The 21828-nt window shown below is 32.7% G+C and overlaps 1 protein-coding gene across 2 annotated transcripts; it reads left to right on the forward strand.

Moving 5' to 3' along the window:
- Window positions 1–1072: 1072 nt before the first annotated feature.
- Window positions 1073–15925, forward strand: LOC142340215 (putative G-protein coupled receptor No18). 2 transcript variants are annotated; one of them, XM_075390732.1, is made up of 4 exons: window positions 1073–2315; window positions 10725–10886; window positions 11384–11752; window positions 14494–15925. In XM_075390732.1, the coding sequence occupies exons 1-4, from the start codon at window positions 1967–1969 to the stop codon at window positions 14958–14960; spliced, it is 1347 nt and encodes a 448-aa protein (XP_075246847.1). In that variant the 5' UTR covers window positions 1073–1966; the 3' UTR covers window positions 14961–15925. The 2 variants fall into 2 exon arrangements, 1 of the variants encoding a protein (XP_075246847.1); XR_012759063.1 differs by lacking the exons at window positions 1073–2315; window positions 10725–10886; window positions 11384–11752 and adding an exon at window positions 13357–13716 and having other exon boundaries at window positions 14494–14576.
- The last annotated feature ends 5903 nt before the right edge of the window (window positions 15926–21828 follow it).

A 21828-nucleotide genomic window follows, 5' to 3' on the forward strand; every position in this document is an offset into this window, starting at 1 on the left:
ATTGAAAAATAATCTAACCGAGAGGACGTAGCAAAAAGTGCTGAACAATAAGGAAAAACGAACATCCGCTAAACAAACACAAAGAACGGTAGATACTTAGAAACCAGTGGGTAAATTAAGCTCCATAATGGTCGAAATTTAACACTCAAATGGCTTTTGAAAGCCCTCTATGGCGGCGGGGGGGGAGATGTTCAAATGGCTTTTGCAATCCCTCTTGGGTAGGGGGGGGGGGGTATCAGAGTGACATTTTTGTTGGCGTGAATAGCTAGACAAGCAAAGGAAGCGGTTTTAAGTATGCTTATAAAGATAGGAATTAAAGACTCAACTTTCTAAGCATTTTGTTGTAATCTCACTCTCTCGAACTGAATTTCACTTCCCGTCAAGGCTTAAAAGCTGTCTGTATTTCTTTGAAAAAACTCAATTTACAAAAAATGGAGCTTTATCATTTTGCGATACGCTTTTCTATCCTTCTGCTGTTAACGGTCTGTTGGTTTTCAATAGTCATTTAAACATCGCATTTTTACTTTTCAAATGCTTATAAAAAAGATTTTTTTAGTTACCTTAAGAATATATTTTTCAGTCGACAAAATTGAATCATTTTTGCCCTTTGATAACCGTTGAACCTCGAAATAAAATTTACTTATAACTATTCCACGATGACAAAGCACGTTTACTAATTACAAGCTTGAGGCGTTTCGAGATGTAATTTTTGTAATATTTTGATAGGAAAAGCAGCAAATTTTTCACATTTTTTTGTTAATTACTTTTGAAGCTTGTAACCACTTTGTCCCATAATTTTATTCCGCAATTTCACTTTTTCATTTTGTTTCTTTACTCTCCCTGGTTTGTAGAGAAAAATAAATTTACTAATCTCAAATTTGTAGGTGGGATTTGGTGGTAGGACAAAAAATTGTAAAATTAATTCTACTTTGCCAGTAGAAACTGGAGTTATTTCATAATTGTATCCTGTTTAGCTCCCTTAATGTGGGAAAGTATTGTAAGTACTGTAAGCCCCCCCCCCCCCCCCTAGGTAGCAATTTAGAAAGTTGTTCATCATATATTGCAGATTGTGGTGTGAAATTATTGAAAAGACCGTTTCTTTTTCAATGTACCGTTATAAATTCCCTTAGTTTTGTATGCAATCAAGCGCTCTCTATGACACCAATAAAGGAAACTTTCTGCTTGTCAAATATGAGGAAAACATGTTTAATAAAATTTTCCTTCATCTTATTCTCAGAAATTTTGATGCTCTAGATATCAATTATTTAACCAAAAGTTACCATGTCTCAGTTATGGAGTTTTAAATTGATTCACTATGAACCAAATTTATCTACAATGAAAAAGTAGATTTCTGAAAAGTATATTCTGAACAGGGAAATTAACTTAATTGTATTCAGGTTACGTTTCTCAATTACATAACTCTATTATCCGAGAAAAATTGAATTCTCGACAGTATAAATTACTAAAATTTCGTATCCAATTTTGTACGCATTTTCGACTCTATCACAATTTTGACATTTTTATCAGTTTGATATGCAGTAGCGGTCACGATTCTAATCACTACGATTAGTTCCGCTTGACCGATTATTCCTCATTGACCGCAATATTATTATTCGTTGCTTCAAATTTTCACTTTCACTGCCCCCTTTTTGGTACAACTTGAACCGAGATTCGACACCCGTCATCAAAATTATTGATGATATCAGTCATTGTTTTGTTAATTTTATCAATGGAAAATTATCAAATTATACTTGAAATGCTCGTTTAACGACAACTCGGTTTTGAAAGTTAAGCCAAGTTACTGAAGTTATCAAAGTCAGTTTCGTTATTTTTGTCAACAAAAATTTAAACAGTTTAACAAAAACTCAGTTGTTAAAACTTAATCCAAGTTATTGAATAATCAAAGTTACCGAATTTCTTCCGTCGTTATTTCATCAACAGCAAAACTTGTCAACTTTTATTGAAAATGTTTAACAACAGTTCTGACCCAGATCAACTGCTGTATGTCGAGCCTTTAACCCAGCCATTATACTCATTCGCAATAATCCTTCTCTTGTTAATTATCCTCTCAACGACGCTTGGAAATTTCCTAGTAATCCGAGCAATTTTCACTGAGACGTCCCTTCAGCAAGTGCAGAACTTCCCCCTGGTGTCCTTGGCCATGGCTGACCTTTTGACCGCTATTCTGGTGATGTCTCAGGGTATGGTCTATGAAGTGTTGCAGTACTGGCCTCTCAGCACTTTTCTCTGCTACTTTTGGATTGTGATGGATGTGTTTCTGTGCACTGCCAGCATTCTCAACATGTGTCTCATTGGTAAGTCATGAGCATCGAATTAAACACTTGTGTATAGGTGTCGCAATTTTTGTTCCAAAATTATTTGGGGTTACGTATTTTATGCCACCCTGGTCTTTTTTGTTGAGACAATTCTGGCCCCACGATATCGTTTCCGGAGCTATACAAAAGAAGTACCATTGAAAAGCTCTTCAGAACTGAACCAATCCTTGTGGAGACGTTTTCATGTTTTTTTTGGTTTCCTGAGGGAAAAAAGTAAGGCTCAAATTTTTTCATCGGCTCAAACGCCTCATTTTTTGGTTTTCATATGCACGCCAACATATCACTTAAAATCCTTTAAATTTTGAGCAATTCAGTTTGCAAATCTTTTTGTTTTTTTTTCCTAATTAAGTATGCTCTATTATTTTAATTGGTTCTGAAGAAAAAAGCTTTTTGTCGAGTCATTTTATGATGTAGGAATTTAAACGGACAAGGAGGCTCGTTAATGTGCGTTCGTACGTGAAGTTCCGACCCGAGCTGATCTGGATTTTTGACTTAATTGTCAACCAAATGAAGAGATAACCAAAAATAGATGTTTGAGTTCTAAAAATACTTCCAAACACAAACTACTAACTGAATTACATATTGCCATGCCTAATTACAGCGCTCAACAGATCTGCCAATAAAAAACTGCGAGAAAAAAAAACAAAAAAAAACTAAAAAAAAATTAATAAAAAAACAAAAACAAAAACTCAAAGCCTAAATGTAAAAGCACTTAGTAAACAACGTCAAAATGCAATCAGATAAAACCTTAACTGCACAAATTTTCTTTTAACTCAACTGTACAGCAGGTTGGATTTTTCCTTAATGAGACTAGGTAACAAGTAAAAAGGAAAAATAATGAGGCGAAACTCAAAAATCATTACGAATCTGATATGACCTGTCCTTGGTTAGACTAAGCCATAGAAACGGACTAAAGATACAGGAAAACTCAAGAAATAACAAACAATCTGCGAAAATACAAATATTGAAGCCATCAAAATCATTAGCTCTGATCTAAATATTGTTTTTTTATTTCAATTGTTATCAATAATAATTGAGTTCAAATTATTTTTAACTATTAAATAAGTTCATTTGGGCCTCAATTGAAAAAGATTGGGCTGTGTTTGGTAAAAGAGAAGAAATATATTGACCTTTCACAAAACATTTATGAAAACGCATATTGTCCCAAACAAACATCAGTTGCGACAAAATATCAACAGAAAGTTTAATTTTTGATTCACAAGGAGTTTGATGGACCTCTCAATTAGAAAAAAATAAAAATTTGACGAAAAGAACAATAAAAATTATACAAAAAACTATAAAAATTTCAAAATATACCAAAAATTTTTAAAAAAAATTAATACGAATATTATCATAAACTTCAAGACAATTCGCTATGTACAAACTGCATAGAATACTATCATTCATTCAATCCTAAATTAGAAGTTTTTGAGACTTCTCAGCATTTGACGACTACATAAAGAATAAAAAAGAAAGCAGATAATTTTTTTTAAAAAATGAGACAAAAGTCCATTAAAACGAGCCATTAAAAAAGAACAATACAGAACAAACGTTTCTCTTTACTGTTAATTTTTTTTGAAAACAATAGACTTTTTATTTTTTGATAAAACCCCGAGTGTCAACGACATTAAACTCAACAACTTTCAATGGAAGTCAGCAATTACGCTACAATGTCCCTACATGGGAAGAAAATGCTACTTGTCTTTGACCAGTCTTCAATAAGACATCAGAATAAGTCTTATGACTATGAAAACAATAGCAAACAAAGGCGAAAACCAAAATTTATTAGAAAAGTGCTAGAAGAAAGTGTCGCAGCCATTTATTCCAGAAGCTTTTCTTTGAAAAATTTATCCATGATTCTTGTAACGTCTTCTCTGAGCCAATGGGAACTATCAATATGAGGATAATCTGATAAGATTTCAAAAGGAAACAAAGTTATGAATTAGATATCCAAAAATTAAAAAAAAATCATGAAAACTCGTCGCATCGAAGTCATAAGGCCAGTAATTGACCATAAAACAGCTAACCAGATAAATCTTGGTTGCACTAGAAAAGACCGGGTTGACTGTTTTTACTGGGACTGACTTAGTGTTCAAAATAATAAGTTTAAGATCGGCTAACGTCCAAAAAAAATTTCCCATTTTATTGAAAAGTCTTAACAACCATTAGCTGTTCCCTCAAAGCACTAGATAGGTTCACTTAATGCTCATTAGGAAGTCTATTGCACTCTTAGTTAACGTGTTCTTGGCATAGGACTCCAAAAATTCAGTAAAATGTCAAAAGAAAACCAAAATTTCATTAAAAATTACGAACACTCAGAGTTAAAGCCAAAAAAAAAAATATAAGCGGTTTCTTTAATGCTAATTCTCTGTTCATTGGGCATCATTGGACTGTAAATGAGGTTTATCATTAAAGGAACCTCAATATGAAAGGTGGCTTTTCTCTTAGTGACTTAAAAAACATATACAAAAATTTCTATAATTCTTTTTTTTCTATAATTCTTCAAAAATTTTTCTATAAAATTAGAATTTTTTAATAGTAAATTTCCCTACGAGACCAGGACTAGTCTTTTTAATCGCCTTTCGTCTATTAGGAATGCCAAAATGATGCATTTTAAAGCGTCAAAAACAATTTTGAATTAAAAATTTTTTTAAAAAAAATGTTATTTCGAACAAAAATTTTGCTAAAAATGAACAAAATGAACCAAATATCCCGTGTTTACAAGAAATTTTAAACCTCAATAACTCCTTGAAAAGAAAACGAATTTCAGAAAAATCTTTTTAATTTCGCTTTTTAATTTTATTTTCTCTACGATAAGTATATCGATAGGCCAAAATGGTCTGAACAAATAAAAACCCAATGAGTGTATAGTTTCTCCACCCACAAGTGGGCTCGGAACAATAATTAACAAAAATCTCCAACCAAAAGCAAATGTTTACCAAAAATTACTTCAAAATTTTGATTAGTTTTGCTTTTAGGATCCACATTAGAAGATAAACAATCTTCGTAATCGTTTTCATCAGTTAAAATGCATTTTTTTAGCTACAAGCTTAAAACAAGAATATCAGCCATTTGGAAAAAAAATTACATGTTTTGACCGCATTTTTCATTAGTTACGTTTGATGATCTCTATTTGTTTAATTACAAAAAATTCCTAACAGTAGAACTCAGACTAATTTAACTTAAATTTGAAGTAATAGTTTTTGTGTTAAAAACATAACTAGCAGCTGATTGAAAAAAATTTCAAAAGGATTTTTAAAAAAAATCAAAAGAGCAGATTGTAAAATTATTTACGTCTGAGACTTTTCTAGTCTCAGAAGTTTAAGCAGAGCTTTTTATGGTAATTAGAACAGATAAAATTTTGTCGAATGTATATTTGCATTCTTTGTTTTAATCAGAGTGCGTCTTCGGCTTTTGAATCTCACATCTGACCTTTTGTTGAAAAAAAAGCATATTTTTGATCTGGCATTTTTGATTCTAACTTTGCAAACTTAAATTAAAGTTTAATTGTCTGGTAGCATTTTTTATTATCAAATAATTCGATAATCAATATTTAGCCAAGAGTTTTGAAATAGATGTTCTTCGAACACTTTTTTTGTCAGAAGCTCATTTTAAAAATTGGTCTAAGATAAAATTTGTAAAAAGTACCGGAAAGCAATTTTGGCATCAGTTTTAACAATTATTACACTCTTTCATTCTTGAATAGTCTAAAATAATAATAAAAAAATGAAGTGTTCGAAATCCTTCTGAAACATGACGAGCAGCCACCTCCAATCAAAACTATTTAACGCATCTTTTAAAGAGTTCAATCAAATTCCGAAACAATTAGTTTAAAACCCCAAAACCCGGAACTGTGCATTATTAAATAATAAACAATATCATAGCACTTTTGACATATCAAAAAATATTTTAAAAAACTAAGTTTTTGTATTTTTTAAGTTGAAAGTCAGAATACAACCAAAAACGTCAGTGGGATAATAAGACAGAAAACCGTGGTCTGGTTTTTATTATCGTAAGTGTTTCAGCCTGACGGACGTTTCATTCAAAATTGATTGCCATATAAAATCATACAATCGATAGAATATGCTATTAGATAATAAAGTAATGAACAGAGAACAAAGAGGCTCGGTAAGGTGCGTAAGCACATAATATTCCGATACCGCTCATCAACGTTCTGCACATAATTGGATACCAAATGAAGAAGAGATAGAAAATGTTCAACCAAAATACATGTCGTTCAATAAACCACTGATGGAATACAATAATGTCACGCTAGAGGGCCCATGAAATTTGTTGTTAATTGGACTACTAGGAAAGACAAAAATAAAGATCAAATAACAAACATTAACTACGACCAAAACTGGGTTTCGCTATTTCAAAAACTCACAACAAAATCAAACTCGCATCAGACAAAACCTACACGAAACAAATTAACCTATACATTATAGCGGAAAAGACATGGTACCTGTCCTCAAAGCGACTGGGTAACAGGTCGACACAAAAAAGTGCAAAAAAGTGCGAAGTTCTTTTATAAATTTTTATTTTTGAATACAATAAAATTCAAAGTGATTAACGTAACGTAACTTTTTCATTTATAACTCCATAGGGAGCGAATGAGACCTGTCATTATTTAGTGTAGCCGAAGCCATCAGTCAAAACATATAACCAACCAAAAAAATCATGTTTGAATCAACAAAAGTAGTTAGGATTTCTTATTAGTGAGATTGACATTCATGGTGACAAAAACGAAAGCAAAAAAGAGACAAATAAAAAAAAACTTCTTTCTTAAAACTTAATTTAAAGTCATTAATACAAACAGCTGTAAACAAAATCTTTAAATAAATTCAGTTATACGTCATGATAAAGACCTATCATTATCACGTATATGTCGCACAACAACAGAAAAGACAAACAAAGACGAAAAAGTATTTAAAAAATCCACTAAATTTTCGAGAGAACTGTATCTCAGCATAAACATCAACTCTTCAGCAACAACCCTTAACATATTCATATACTCTTTTTTAACACTGTGCATTTTTACAATTGTGCTTTCGGTTAATTAGACCTGTCAATAATGTGACAGTTCGACTAGAAAACAAATTGAAAAACGAAGCAAAAAAATGCAATTATGCTAAATAAAAAATTGAAACCTCGTATCAAAACCTAGAAACCAATAGTTAAATAAAGAACCATTACATTTATCAGTTTTTAAATCACAGGATATAGGTTTTCGTCTGTTTTTTTTTTTCAGACTACGCCGAAAGTTGAGAAATAATATAAATTAGTGGCAGTTCAAAAATCCACTTTTTTCTATAAACAAACAAATTGAGAGTCAAAAAGACATTACACAACAACTGTAGGCATTTTCTAGTTTCAACTATAGCTCTCGAAGAAATCAATTGGGTCTTTGACTGGGAAAACTAAGTCATAGGACTACAAAAGGTATATTAAAAGAAGGCAAAATATAAGAGGTTCATAAAATTTTATGAAAGCGGTTGGTCAGAGCCATTAAAATAACTTTGAAACAATAATTTAAGGTCTTTTGGCCTTATTATTTTGGGATAGTATCTGTCACGAACTTATCTCTGATTTTGAAATTTTTGTCAGGAATATACATAAAAAACTATAAAGCGGAATTTTTTTTTAAATCGCACCCCATTTAAAAAAATTCTTTTAACGAAAGCATTCATTGTGAGATTAAGATCAGCTCTGATATTGCCGCAGGGCTGAAAAGACACCCAATTTTTTCAAATTGTTGTAGAGGACTTTTTAAGCAAAATTTTTCAGTAAATCAAACACAAATAATGAAAGTTGTATAATTATTGAGTTTAAATTTGCGAAAAACTGGCAAAACTATAAATCCATAAGACCCTCAAAGCTGGCGGGAATACAACTAGCTCTCTTTTTGAGCTTCAGAAGAGCATCACTGCAATTTTAAGGTGTCTACTTTCAGAAGATGTAAGGAAAGTGGACTAAAAAACATATTTGTTTCCCTTTTTCAAGAAAGTCTGCATTTTGAAAAATTTAGCATAAATTATAGACAAGAAACTCGAATCGAACAATTCAGCAGCACTCATTTATCTTAAAAGATAAAGTCAATTACACTAAACAACGGATTATCGTATACTATTCACAAAATTTTACACCTCGATAACTGCATATGAATAGCAAAAATAAAAAAAAAATTTTTTCATTCCAGATTTTACGCTGGACGGGATTTCTAATGATACCACTCACAATTATATCGATTGACCAAAACTGAATGAAACAAAAACAATTTGATTATACAGTTCTTCACCCCACTAAAGTGGGTCGGAACAACTTGCAATCAAATTAAATTTTAAAATTAGGTCTACTTAAAAAAATAAAAATTTGTGTAAGAAAAAAGGATTAGATCCCAACGGTATACTCAAGCAAGAGGCTTGATAGATATTTTGATTAAAAAACTTCTAATTATATGAATTATGGCAGTATTTGTCTGTTTATCTGGTAGTTTGTGTTTAACCTCCAACTAAATTGAACCAAATTTAGAAATTTAGATATGCCGCCAATTTGAAAAATTGCCCCTTTGCTTTGTGAAAACTACCAGCTGGTGTGTGATGCGAGCTGAATAACAAACTAAATCGTTTCTGCTATTGTTATTTCAAGTTAGAACTAATTCTTGTTGTAGTTGTCATTGAGAGTACTGTGGTACTTTTCCCTGTCACTTTTTGATAAGCCCGCAAATATCTGACAAATATTTTGCAGATATCTGTTGTTATAAAGTCTATTGATATCATTAAGATAAAGCCGTGACGCATCTGATGTCAAAATCTGTCCTCATTTTAAAACCAAATGTACAAGAAACCTACAGTACCTTGGTTTGCGTGACATATTTGGTTTTCAGATACAGCTGAAATTGTCACTTCTACATCAATAAATGAGCAAAAGTCATATTCAAGATTGAGGAAAGGAAAGAGGTTAATGATCAAGAAATTAACTTCATACAGTATAATTAAGGAAACCTGTCCATAATAAAAAAAACAACGGCAGAAGCGAAAATTTAGATAGAATAGATAGATTGAAGTCCAACTTGGCAGTCCAACTTGATTTGTGATCAAATGAGTGCAACAGAAACTGCAATAAAATACGGCAAATAAAAAAAATGCTCGACAAGTTTTGAAATAAGATCCAGAGAAAATAAATTGATCATAAATTCACATCTCAAAATGACATCTATAGGACTTTGGACGATTAAAATATTTTTTTTTGGAGAGCTAATGATGTCGAATGTTCAGGACTTATAGCTTCAAGTTAAGCATGCGTTCTATTAATCCCTTCTGCTTAACATATTCGATCAACAAACTAAGTAAAGGCACAGCACTAAAATAGGAAACGTGGTTAGAATTTAAAAATTTGTCACTTTTTCGAACAGAAAGTGGCTTCAAAACTTCGAATTAAAAAATTTATTGTTAAAAGATATTGAAACCTGTATCTCTTTTTTATTAGCATATGTCATGTTGACAAATTTACTAAATAGTTTAAGCAGTTGCAGTACTATAAAAACCACCTAAATATTGCAATTTAATAGAGTTCGAGAGTAAATCAACGAAAAAGAGTGAAAAATGAAAAATATGCTGCTCAAGAAAAAATCAATGGAAAACTAAAGCCCTCGCACTTTTAAAGACGTTTCAGCCGTAAGATGTTCACGTCTCGTTTCCGCACCCTTTAATGCTTTACTGTAGCTAAAGTTATGTTGACTTTTATTTTTAGTTGTTCCCAAAAATCATCAAATGTTTTAACAATAAAGAAGAGAAAGCACGACTCAATCCAAATTATTTGAATTATTAACACCCCATAGTGATGAGCGGATTCAAATCGTGCAAGATGATTCAAAAATGCAGTCAGCGCCGTAATGCATTTCAAAATTCCTCAATGATCAAAACTGATAGTAGCCAGTTTAGCAACTGTTTTAAAAATTGACGCAGCTCAAGTTTGGTTGCATTTAATCCTAGAGGTATAAAGAACTTGTTATGAAAAGTAGACGTACTTACTTATGGAAGCTAACGCTGCACTCAATAATTTCAAGAAAAAAATATAATTGCTAAAAGTTTTGTTTCTTACTGAACGATAAAGTTATAGTCAAAAATCATTTGAGGAAAAGATTAATTTAGATAAATATCATAAAAAGCTAAAAATACCAAATTCACAGAAAAAAATGTACAAAGACTAATTTTTGTCGTAAAATGAATTTTTCTCCAAAATTGAGCAAATATGCAAAAGTAGTCAAAATTAGCTTAAAAATTTATAGTTTTTTTTATTTTTCCCACATCAAAAATACAAATTTATAAAAATGCGAGATGTTGGATCAGGTGTTTCGCACTCATAGCAGAATTTTTTGTGTTTCAGGCATCGACAGGTACCTGGCTATCTCTAGACCCATCTGGTATGCCCAAGTGCGCACTCCCCCCATTGCAGTGATGGGCATTCTGGCTGCATGGGGATTCTCTGCTCTGGTCGCTTTCCCTCCCCTCTTCGGGTGGATCAATCTCAACTTCACGCCAGTTGAAGGTTAGCAGTAAAGGGTTCCAGCAGAAATTGAAACAATAGCTGTCAAGATCTTACAAGGTTCTTCCAAGGTTGTCTAAGATCATTTTTTCGACTTGCGCGTTGCTATTCGAAAATTGGCTATTGCCTTGAAAGTCTTACAATTTGACCGCACTTTCTGAAGGTCTACATTTTTCTGTAAATATTTCAATATAACCGTAGTTAGTAACCGTCAGAGGTAAGTGTTGGTCAGATTTATTATTCAGATGTTTTAATATTTTATTTAGAATTTTTTCAGTTATTCTAAAGTTTTTGAATGAAGGAACCATAAGAATAGCCTAATTCGTACGTCAATCCTTTTGGTGGTCAAATACGAACAAAGATAACTGTTCATTCCGGGGTCATTCATTTTGCAACCCCAAGCGCGCATGATCTTTCTAAAGATCGTAAGGTGCTGAAATTTTCAAGGGGTGGGGATTGCTGCAGTTGAAAAGATAGAACATGTTTTGGATCGTTTCTAGGTTATTTTGGACAAGGGTACAAAAAGTGCGACTACCCTCAGGAGACATCTTACGTCATCTACTCAACAATGGGCTCATTCATCATTCCTCTCATTGTAATCATGATAACATACTACCACATATACCAGGCAGCCAAAAACAGAATCCAGCGTCGCCGGGACAGTTTGCCCAAGGTCCGTGCCTCCGAGCGAATCCGCATCAACAACATTCGCAACTCGGCGATTGCGAGTTGTACGGATATTAATAGGAAGGCGGATGGGGAGACTAGCAGGAAAGTGAAGAGAGATGTTGAGTCGAGTGTGAGAAGACCCTCAACGTCTGAGTTGCAGAGAAAGAAGAAAGTTGAGCCGACTGCTTCCTTTTCAAAAGGTATCAAAGATTTTGCACGTTTTTTCTGCTTCTCGTAATAATTGACTTTTTCGTAAAATTCATATAATAAGGAAGAAATATTAGGACAGGGCGCAGATCCGGCAGAATTGGCATCTAAGAATAATGGCTTAAAATTAGCAAACAAATTTTTAGAAATTTTTTGTAATAAATAGTGAAAATATTTTCACTCCACACACCTTCTTCCTCGGCAATAGAGACACAACCAAGGAGAGCCAATTGGAGTGTAACCCGAGTATTTACCGTAGATATTTAAATGGGCCACTTAAAGCCAAAAAATATCTCAGAATTTACTTAATAGTTTTTTTTACGAATAACAAAATTTACGATTCAGCAAAATTTTTTCAGAGAAGTCATCATTTTACCAATTATGCAAGACGCCAAGTCGGATATTAAGTAGCAGAGCATACATTTTACAAACTTCAGAGCAAAATCCAATTCTGCTATCTTCCATTGTTCACTCTTAGCTTAAAATTTATAGCCTAAATTTTGGCGATCTAAACCAAATTTTGGGTGACGATTAATAAATATTTAATTAACCCTCTTTAGCCTCAATTAATATTCTGAGGACATTATCATGTATTTTATTTGTACACAGGGCCTCCAATATATAGGGAGCTGTTTTTGTGTCAGATATATAGGCTGTCTCAAAACAAACAAAGAGCCTTATGCCAAAAGCGAGGTTGCAAACTCTTGTAATATTTTTGCAATTGACAGTTATCTTGTAAAATGTTGCCAACGATGGTAACAAAATTATTATCCACTAACAAGACTGACTCTTATGGAGACAACATAGAGAGAAGCTTGCAAGTGTCTTTCAAAAAAATGTCTCTACACTTTTCAAATTTTATTTACACTTTTCGAAAGACCTTAATCAAAATATTTTGTTCATAGATAAAATTGATTCACTGAACAACTTAAGTGATCGATATAGGTCTTGTTAGACGGAAATACGGTTCTAGAATTACTTCTACACTTGTGTTTTGTACCCACATCAGCTAGGCAATCAGATAGGAATTTGATTTTAAATAGTTGTTATCATTTGATTTCAATCAATTTCTGTCAAGCTGAAAATCGCGACGTTAACTTTCTAATTGAGAACAAACTGTTACTAATTATTTTTTTATAAAACTTATACACAAAGATTGAAGGCAATAAAAAAAATTCTGCTAAATGAGAGAAAAGCTCAAGCACGTATATATTTAGAGAAAACTGTCCATTCGGTCATAAATTATTGATTTCCCAGCGCCAGTAGAAAAGCTTAGGATTGCATTGATGTGTCTGACCTATGCCTACAATTATGTTCTTGGTTATTTGCAAAGTAATGGTGTACCTTGGTCGAAAGACTACCAGTTTCAAAGTGAAAATAAGGTCTTCAATTAAAACTTTCGGCTCTGAGCAATTAAACTAACAATCTTATTTATATTGATATAACTACAATAGCCTGTTGTACTGAAGTGTGCTACACTCAGTAACACTATTTGATAATCTTAGTGCTATTTTGAGAATTTACGTTATAGTGCGTGAAGCACAAACTTGATTTGGACAAAGTCCATTTTTACCTGTGAACAAATTACTAAGTAGTTTTGAATAAGCTACTATTTTAAGATCACTAACTAAAACTGAGAATACTATGACGTGATATTATCACGCCACACAGATAACACCAAGTTAACCTTGGTAACTCTGTCGACACTCGTTATCTCTATCCAATAGGATACTAGAGAACCACGTGTCCGCAAGTATAAAAGGAGCTTGCACGCTCAACTACCAACACTTTTTGGTCCCTGATAACTTCTGATTTAAAATCATACTCCCGTATTGTTCCCTTGCTCAATCTCAGCTTACTTGAGATATTTTTCTAACTTAGAATACTTTGTGACTTGTTCTTAACTAAGAACTCTCTAAGTCATAAAATATTAACTTAGCACAAATTTGGAAATCAGGTAAGTTCAGCTTAACTTCTCTAAGTTATAATTTAACATCTCTTAAATTCTATCTAAGTTACAAGTTAACTTAAAATATTTTAACCTGTGCTAACTTGTACTATCTCAGTCTTAATAACTTTAACTATTCTATCCCTTCATGCTCGGTTCATAATTGATGCTGTATAACATAACTTATTAATTCATATTTGCATTTAACTTTCTTTAATACTTAACTATATACCAAGAGTAGAACTAGGGGTTGAACTCTCAAGTTATACATGTGGTCCCGCGATTAACCCCGTCGTTTAAGTATCTAATGTACGGACCAGCAGTATACTGTGAATAAAATAGCCACAGCAATTATACGAGCAAGTTTGATCACAGACTGCCAACATCTTACAAGATCTTTGCCTGGTTCCCGCAGGTCTTGCTTAGTAATCATCTGCTGGTTTTATGATGTTAAGTTTAATATATGTCCTCTGTTATCCAGTGTTGTCCTCTGTTCAACCGTTTAATAATAATAATGAATTTTTCCAAATACATATCAAGTAATTTACTTAATGATTACACAATTAATTTACAATCAAGAAGTTATATGGATTTGGGGAGAACATCAAATATGTCAATGTGATGTCTCCTCAGGACAAATTTGAGGTTTATCAGTTTTTGTTCTATCATCGACAACCTCACCATAAAAATGGCTTTGTCCCAAGAACATCAAGTTAGTCAGTGTTTATAATAAAGAAAAGTATATTTAATAGAGAGAAAAGTATATTCCTCTGTTCAACCGTTTAGGAGACAAACTCGAGCTGAGAGGCTTGAAATGCAACGACGAACACCAACAGAGCAGCAACTCGGCAATTCACAAATCAGATGACTCGAAAAAAACCGACTCTAAAAATGACAGTAAGCCTAGAACTCCACGTTCAGTCGTAGAGTTTGTCGTGAAAATGGAGAAAATTTGCGTGAAGCAAGAACGAAAGGCGGCTCTTGTCTTGTTAGTTGTCGTGACTCTGTTTTTAATTTGCTGGACACCATTTTTTGTCATGTATGTTTACGAGGCTTTCCTACCCCCGGAGAAAGCTGGACGGAAGCGGCCTGAGAAAATTTACGCCAGTATTGTCTGGTTAGGTTATGTTAATTCAATGATGAACCCTTTAGTGTATAGCTGTATGAATGCCAACTTCAGAACTGCTTTCGCAAAAATTCTCAAATGCAACAGAAGTCAGCAACCCAATTTTGCACCCGTTCAAAATGCCTAAACCTTGATCACGAAATACTTAAAAACAATTTGATGCCGTTAAAAACACATTCAAACTCAAACGCAGTTTGATGTACAGCTTGCCGTACCTTTGTTCAAATTTCCCGAAGAAAAAACGGTGTTGAGTTACTCAAAGCTGATTGTCGACAAAATTACGTCACTGAATTTTTGATCTGGTAAGTCTTACGTAACTGCTTAAGTTATTACAAAGTTTGATAATCAAACCGCTCATATTGATTATATGAACAACTATATTTCAAAGCAACCGTCAATCGATTTAGTCATAAAAAAATCTGAAGTTCATTATTATTAACTTTTGTTAGTTGAATTCAAAGCAATTTATTGAGCATATCTTGTAAGTTATACGAAAAAAGAGAAAATATCTGAAGTCAATACTAATGGATATTCAACATCAGTTTTATGCTGAGCTCATTAGCTCAGAAATTGGGGAAAATATGCAGCAAAAACTGAAGGAAAAAGAGCGCTGCAAGAAATACGACTGACAATTAACGCGCTCTGAAAAACACCTCTAGCAATTTTAGTCTGCGAAGAAATATTGCAGACATATTTTCTGCTCCATTAAATCTGACAATTAACGATGTAAACTGCTGTAACGTGTCACGTCAATGAATACAATAGTTGCAAAAAATTGGACGCGAATGTCTCCGTGTCAATTTTATCATTTCAGACCCGTTCAAACATGGAACTGAATTCTACGAACCAAACGTGCGTGTTACTTGCGAGCATTGAGGGGATATTTTTGTACATGTGACATCAACAATTTGTAAATATTAGATATAATCAAATCAGCTGTTAAAAAGCAAGGAGTTTTCAACTATTCCTTCACGGATCGTCAATTTTCTTGAGAAAAGGCTATAGCCGAAGGCATATTGCTGTTTTTACGTACGTTAGATAATTGTGTGAAAGATCTATTACCAAAATAAATTTATATTCCTTCTTCTTTGATGTTATTTTTATCCATAATTTCAATTGACGTTTATGTATACATGTTAGTAACTCACGTTATGAGATAGTACGAAACAATTGGCTAAAACTCCTAACATTATCAAGGAAGCTGTTTCCTAGACCAGAAAGGTCAATTAGTCAGTGATAGAAAAAAATAGCGAGTTGAACATAACGAAAAATAAATTAACTGACGTCGGACGAATTGGTCTCTAACGACTGGTGAGACAATCAATTTAGAAGGTACATAAGCTAGATAAAGTTTTATGGTGCAAGAAATTCCGACAGGGGAGCGGTGAAAAACTCACTCCAGTCGGGAAATCGAAAGAATGATCTAGAAAACGGTCAAAAATTTTGCATAAAACATAGCTGGTAGAAAAAACATAGGAGTAGTGGCGGGTAGGGAGGTGAGGGGGAGCTAGGGGGGAGGGGGGGGGAGGTAGGCAGATAGGCAAATGAATTGATAGGTAGGAGTTAGTTTAGACAGGTAGAAGGAACTTATATGCAATCAAAAATTCTCACAACACCCTTTTCACCTTAAATATTACCAGCAGTTCCCAACTACTAAACAATACAAACTAAGCTTCTGTTAAAGATCAGTTTTTGAATACAGAAGTCAACGTTCAAAAACATAGGTAAAAGATCGAAAAGAAGTTAAAATTCAAGTCACGAACAAACTTGAAAAATAAACCCTGTATAATACCAGTACTCCTCTTCGAGTCGTAAAAACCTGTGTAATAAAAATACTGCTCTCTGAGTCTTGAAAAGACACAGATGTTATTTCCAAATTAACGCTAAAAATGTTTAAGTTTATATACAGTGTACTATTCTTTGTTGTTGGAAGCAACTTGGCTGTTTTCATACGAAATACTCAAAGGTCAAGAAAACGAAGAACCTGTATTTCTGTAAGCAAACTTTGAACAATCGATATTTGGCAAAAATTGGATATTATTTGCGGAAAAAATTTTTGTCATCAGAAAAATCTGTTGATTTATTTTACAAAACTTGTTGCTAACCTCTATAAAATTATCTAGAACAAACATGTACCCGAGAAACTTGATTCTAATTCAGAAACTAGATTCAAAATCATTTCTCGATATGATCTACAGAACGCTCTAAATCGATAAGATCAAAATCTCAACCAGATCTGCTGAACTTAAAATTTTGAGAAATAATTTAAACTACACCTCGTCCGATCTGATATTAAATTGTAGATGTCTAAAAAGCTCTCCATGCACAGAAACTGTTAAGACAATAGCAACCGAAAACCAAAAAAACGTCAATTGAACCGATCAATTGTTGCTCTTGTAATGTCAAGAATAAACTAAGCAAAATTTATAATAGAGTACATTTGCGATCTTAAACATACATATGGGCCATGAAGTTCTATAGAAAGCGAAATAATACAGAAATGTTCGAAAAGGCAAACAGAATATTTTGATTCTCATACCAAAAGAACAAAACAAATGATTGCGGCAACCTTATAACTCAGCATCATCAAAAATATTTTTGCCTTTAAAAGAAACAAAGAAACAACAAACTATGTAGCCAGATAAAAATTTCGAAGAGTCAAAAATCTGAAATTTGTTGTTGATAAATGCCGCCAGCAGTCTTTCACGTCTTTTATTTCAAGAAAATTAGTTAACTATTTAAAGCCGAGATCATACAAGATTCTCAAGCGAAATCAAATTTGAATATAGAATAAATTAATTTGAAATTAGAATACAAAAGGACGCTCGTTAATGTGCGTTCGATATGATATTCCGACCCGAGCTCATCTACACTCAATTGTCAACCAATTGAAGACATAAAAAAATAGATGTTTGAGTTTAAAAAAACGTTTAAAAACCAAACTACTTATTGAATTACATAATGCCACACCTCATTACAGCGCTGACGAGATCTTTCACTGAGAAAACTACGAAAAAAAACAAACAACAAAAAAAAACAAAAATTTCACGGCAAAAACTAAGTATCTAAATTTGAGCGCACTTAGTAACAACGCCAAAATGCAATCGTCTAAAACCGTAACTGCACAAGTTTACTTTGCCCATACTATACAGCAGATGGCAAATTTCCTTAATGAGACTAGGTAGCAAAGTCGACAAAACGAAATAATAAGGCAAAATTGAAAATCAATCAACTTTCTTTAAAACAAAAAATTCTTAAAGTCTTAAACACCAATAGCTTTTAACAAAATAATTCTTGATAAATTTACAAAACATCCATTATGAAACCAATAGGACCTGTCGTTGGTTAGATTAAGCCATAGGAACCGACAACAGAAGCAGAAAAACTCAAAAAATTAAACAATTTGCGAAAATACAAATTATTGAAGGCATTAAAATCATTAGCTATTATCTGAATACTATGTATTCTTCCTTCCATTTTCATTCATACTAATGCAACTAAAATTATAGTGAACGATTAAATACGTGCATTTAGGCCATATTTGAAAATAATTGGGATCTGTTATTACGCGAATGTGCTAAAAGAAGAGAAAAAGAAACACAAGTACACCACTAAACCTTTTATTTAAATGCATATTGTCCACAAACAAAACATCAGTTACGACATGATATCACTGGACATTCAAATTTTTCGTATACAAAAAATTGAACTAGACCTCTCAATGATGAGAATAAGCTACAAGTTGACAAAAAAAACAACAAAAACTGAAAAGTTAAAAAATTCATTGAAGAAGTATAATATCACTAACTTTGAGACTATTCGCTATAAAATGACTGCCTCGAATAACATCAATCCTTGAATACTCATTACAAGCTTTCGAGACCGGTAAGCATTTTACGCCTACCTAAAGATTTAAAAAATAGGCAAAAACCGCTAATTCAAAAAAAATGAGCGAGAAAAGTGTCAAAGCCATTAAAGATTCACTTTTCGGTAATGATTTTTCTATCATCCATTAATTTTTAACAGCATGAGATTCTTTTTTTCAATATAACATTAAAATATCAATAAATTTGAACACAGACATTAAAACCACGAAAGTTCTGAGAAAACCGGTAGTATCAACGCCATTAAACTCAATTGATTTCAGCGAAAGGCAATAGAAGCGCTCGATTGGAGCATAAGAGTTATGCTTCGATTGGACGACAAAAATTTTTGTCATTGACAAATCATCGATGCAATAAGACATTACAATAAGTCATTGACTAAGAAAACAACAAATACAGGCATAAACCCAAAAATTCAGTAGAAAAGTGAGAGAAGTGTCGAAGCCATTTAAACCATAAGCTTTTCTTTGAAAACTATAACAATGATCCATTGAACATCTTTTCTAAGCCTATTAGAACTAAAACTAATAGGATAATGAGATAAGATTTGAGAAGAACCACAAACAAATCCAAAAATTTCCCAAACGTGCAAAAAATTTATGAGAACTCGCGCATCGATTTTATCAAACCAATAGTTAGAAGATACAGCCGCAAATTAGATTTTTTTATGAAGTAGGAAAAAAGGAGTTCCGGTAAATACTGAGACGTTCGGACAGTTGACGAAGATAAGCTTACGATTGGTTAATGTTCAAAATTTTTTTTTCGAAAAATTAATTTTGAAGTCTAAACAGCCATTAAATTCAATAGATTTCAACAGCAGTTAAAAAATAAGCTCAGTCATGACTCGATAGAAAGATAATTTTGTCATGCATGGCTCATTTGTCATTTAGAAAAAACTTGGCATACATGGGTAATGATTAAGATATCACAATAAGTCTTAGGACTATGGAACAAAAACCAATACAGAAATCAATAATTCATTAGAAAAGTGCGAGAAGAAAGTGTCAAAGCCATTTAAACCATAAGCTTTTCTCTGACAACTTTATCTAAGATCCATTTAACGTCTTCCCTAAACCAACGGGAGCTGTCCAAATTAGAATAATGTAATAAAATTTCAAAAGGATTCAGAAATACGAAAATCCGAAAAAAAATTTAAAATTGTTTTTGAAATCTTGTGGCATCGAAGTCATAAAACCAATAGTTAGAAGACAAAACCGCTAAACAGATTTGTCTTGGTTGCAGTAAAAAGGAAGGGGATCCTGTCAGTACTAATACTGACTTACAGTTCACAAAAATAGGTTTATGATCGGTTAATGTTTAAAAGAAAATTTTCGAAAAATTTTATATAGTATTAACAGTCGTTAGCTGTCCAATCAAAGCACTGAATAGCTTCACTAATGCTCATTACGAAACGGCATTGCACTTTTAGTCAACGATTCTATGACATAGGGCTCCAAAAATTCAGTAAAACCTCAAAAAAATCAAAATCTCATTAAAAATTACAAAAGCTCAGAGTCGAAGCCATAAAAAACATGTGCGATTCCTTGAAAACGCGTTTTTGTTGTTCATTAGGCGTCACTTTACTGTATATCAGGTTTATCATTAACCAAACATCGATATGAAAAGTGACCAGTCTCTAGGTGACCTAAAAAATATGAAGTTTTCTTAACAAAACAGCTCTCAAATAGAGTTCGATTTTTTTTATAGCAAACTTCCCTATGAGAAGAAAAATTACACTAAACGTGAACGAAATCATACCAAATATGACGTGTTCACACAAAATTTCAACCCTCCATAACTCTTCGACAAATACGAAATTCAAAAAAACCTTTTTGATTTCAAATTCTAGGCAGGACGAGCTTTTTAATGATACCACTCACGTTTCTCTACGATGAATATATCGATTGGCCAAAATTGACTGAACAAAAAAAACCCATTTGAGTATATAGCTCCTTCCCGCACAAGTAGTGTCGGAACAATTAACAAGCAGGTTAACGTTAGGTTCAAAACAATTTAAAAATTGTATAGCCCTCTCGACCAATTTACTGCAATTGTTTGTTGCAAATGATTTTGACAATTTATGTTTATAATTCCTCTGTAGTTTGCATTTTTCTTTAGAGAATTGGAATAGTGGGAACTTTTGTTTATCTTTGATAGTTGAGAGGCAAGGTGAGGTCGTGTTTCGGAGAGAAAAAGTAGAAAAAACTTTTATTGCGGTATTTGAAACATTCATTTCCCAATTCTATATGACACTACACGACAATAACATTTCGCGCAATTTTTATGAAACTACTCTTTAATAAGAGTTCGTACATGGAGAACAAACAATCTTTTGCAGCAAAACCAGAGTAAACTAGAACTCGAAATGTGCCAGTTTGAAATTAAATATAGTACCATTTATTATAAGAATTATTCTATTTTTACAGAAGAAAATTTGACGCAATGAATCTTCAAAACCTGACCACAAAATAATTGGTACCGAGTTTTTCAGATGAACGCCTAGAAAGTTTCTTAAACACAAAAAAACTTTCCACAAAACAAAAAATTACGCAACTATGATTCAGAACACATTTACAAGCAACCAAAATCTCGAAAATTCGATCCCCAATGCATTTCAAAAATAAACAATATTATTTCGACGCCAATTGCAACAGCACTTTTTCAACTTTCGGTCCAAATTATTTTACGCCACAAAAATACCTAAAATTTATTAATTTTAATTAATAAGTTACTACTTTTTCCAACCACTCAAGGTTAGTGAGCTTAAATGCAATTCGTAAAATTCAGTTATCCTCACTATTCATTCACATCAATCACTGCACCCAATCAACAACCTTCATAAATCGAATAAAATATGATGAATTGCTCGGACGAGCGGGACCAATTATATTTAAGGGGCACCCAGACATCTTAAGCACTAAAACTACAACGGCTTTGAGGACTAACCGCTAAAAATTGCTTTTGTATTAGCAACTAACTTCATTTCTGAATGAAAGCAATTGCAATCACTCAAAAAAGCGCGAATAAATGCAGTCAAGCAAAAATTTTGCAAGAATATCATTTACAAGAATTGCTTCAAACATTGTTTGAGAGCGAGCCATTGGAAACATA

Source organism: Convolutriloba macropyga, chromosome 5 (genome assembly GCF_964194025.1).
Source record: "Convolutriloba macropyga chromosome 5, txConMacr16.3, whole genome shotgun sequence".
NCBI classification, from domain to species: domain Eukaryota; kingdom Metazoa; phylum Xenacoelomorpha; order Acoela; family Convolutidae; genus Convolutriloba; species Convolutriloba macropyga.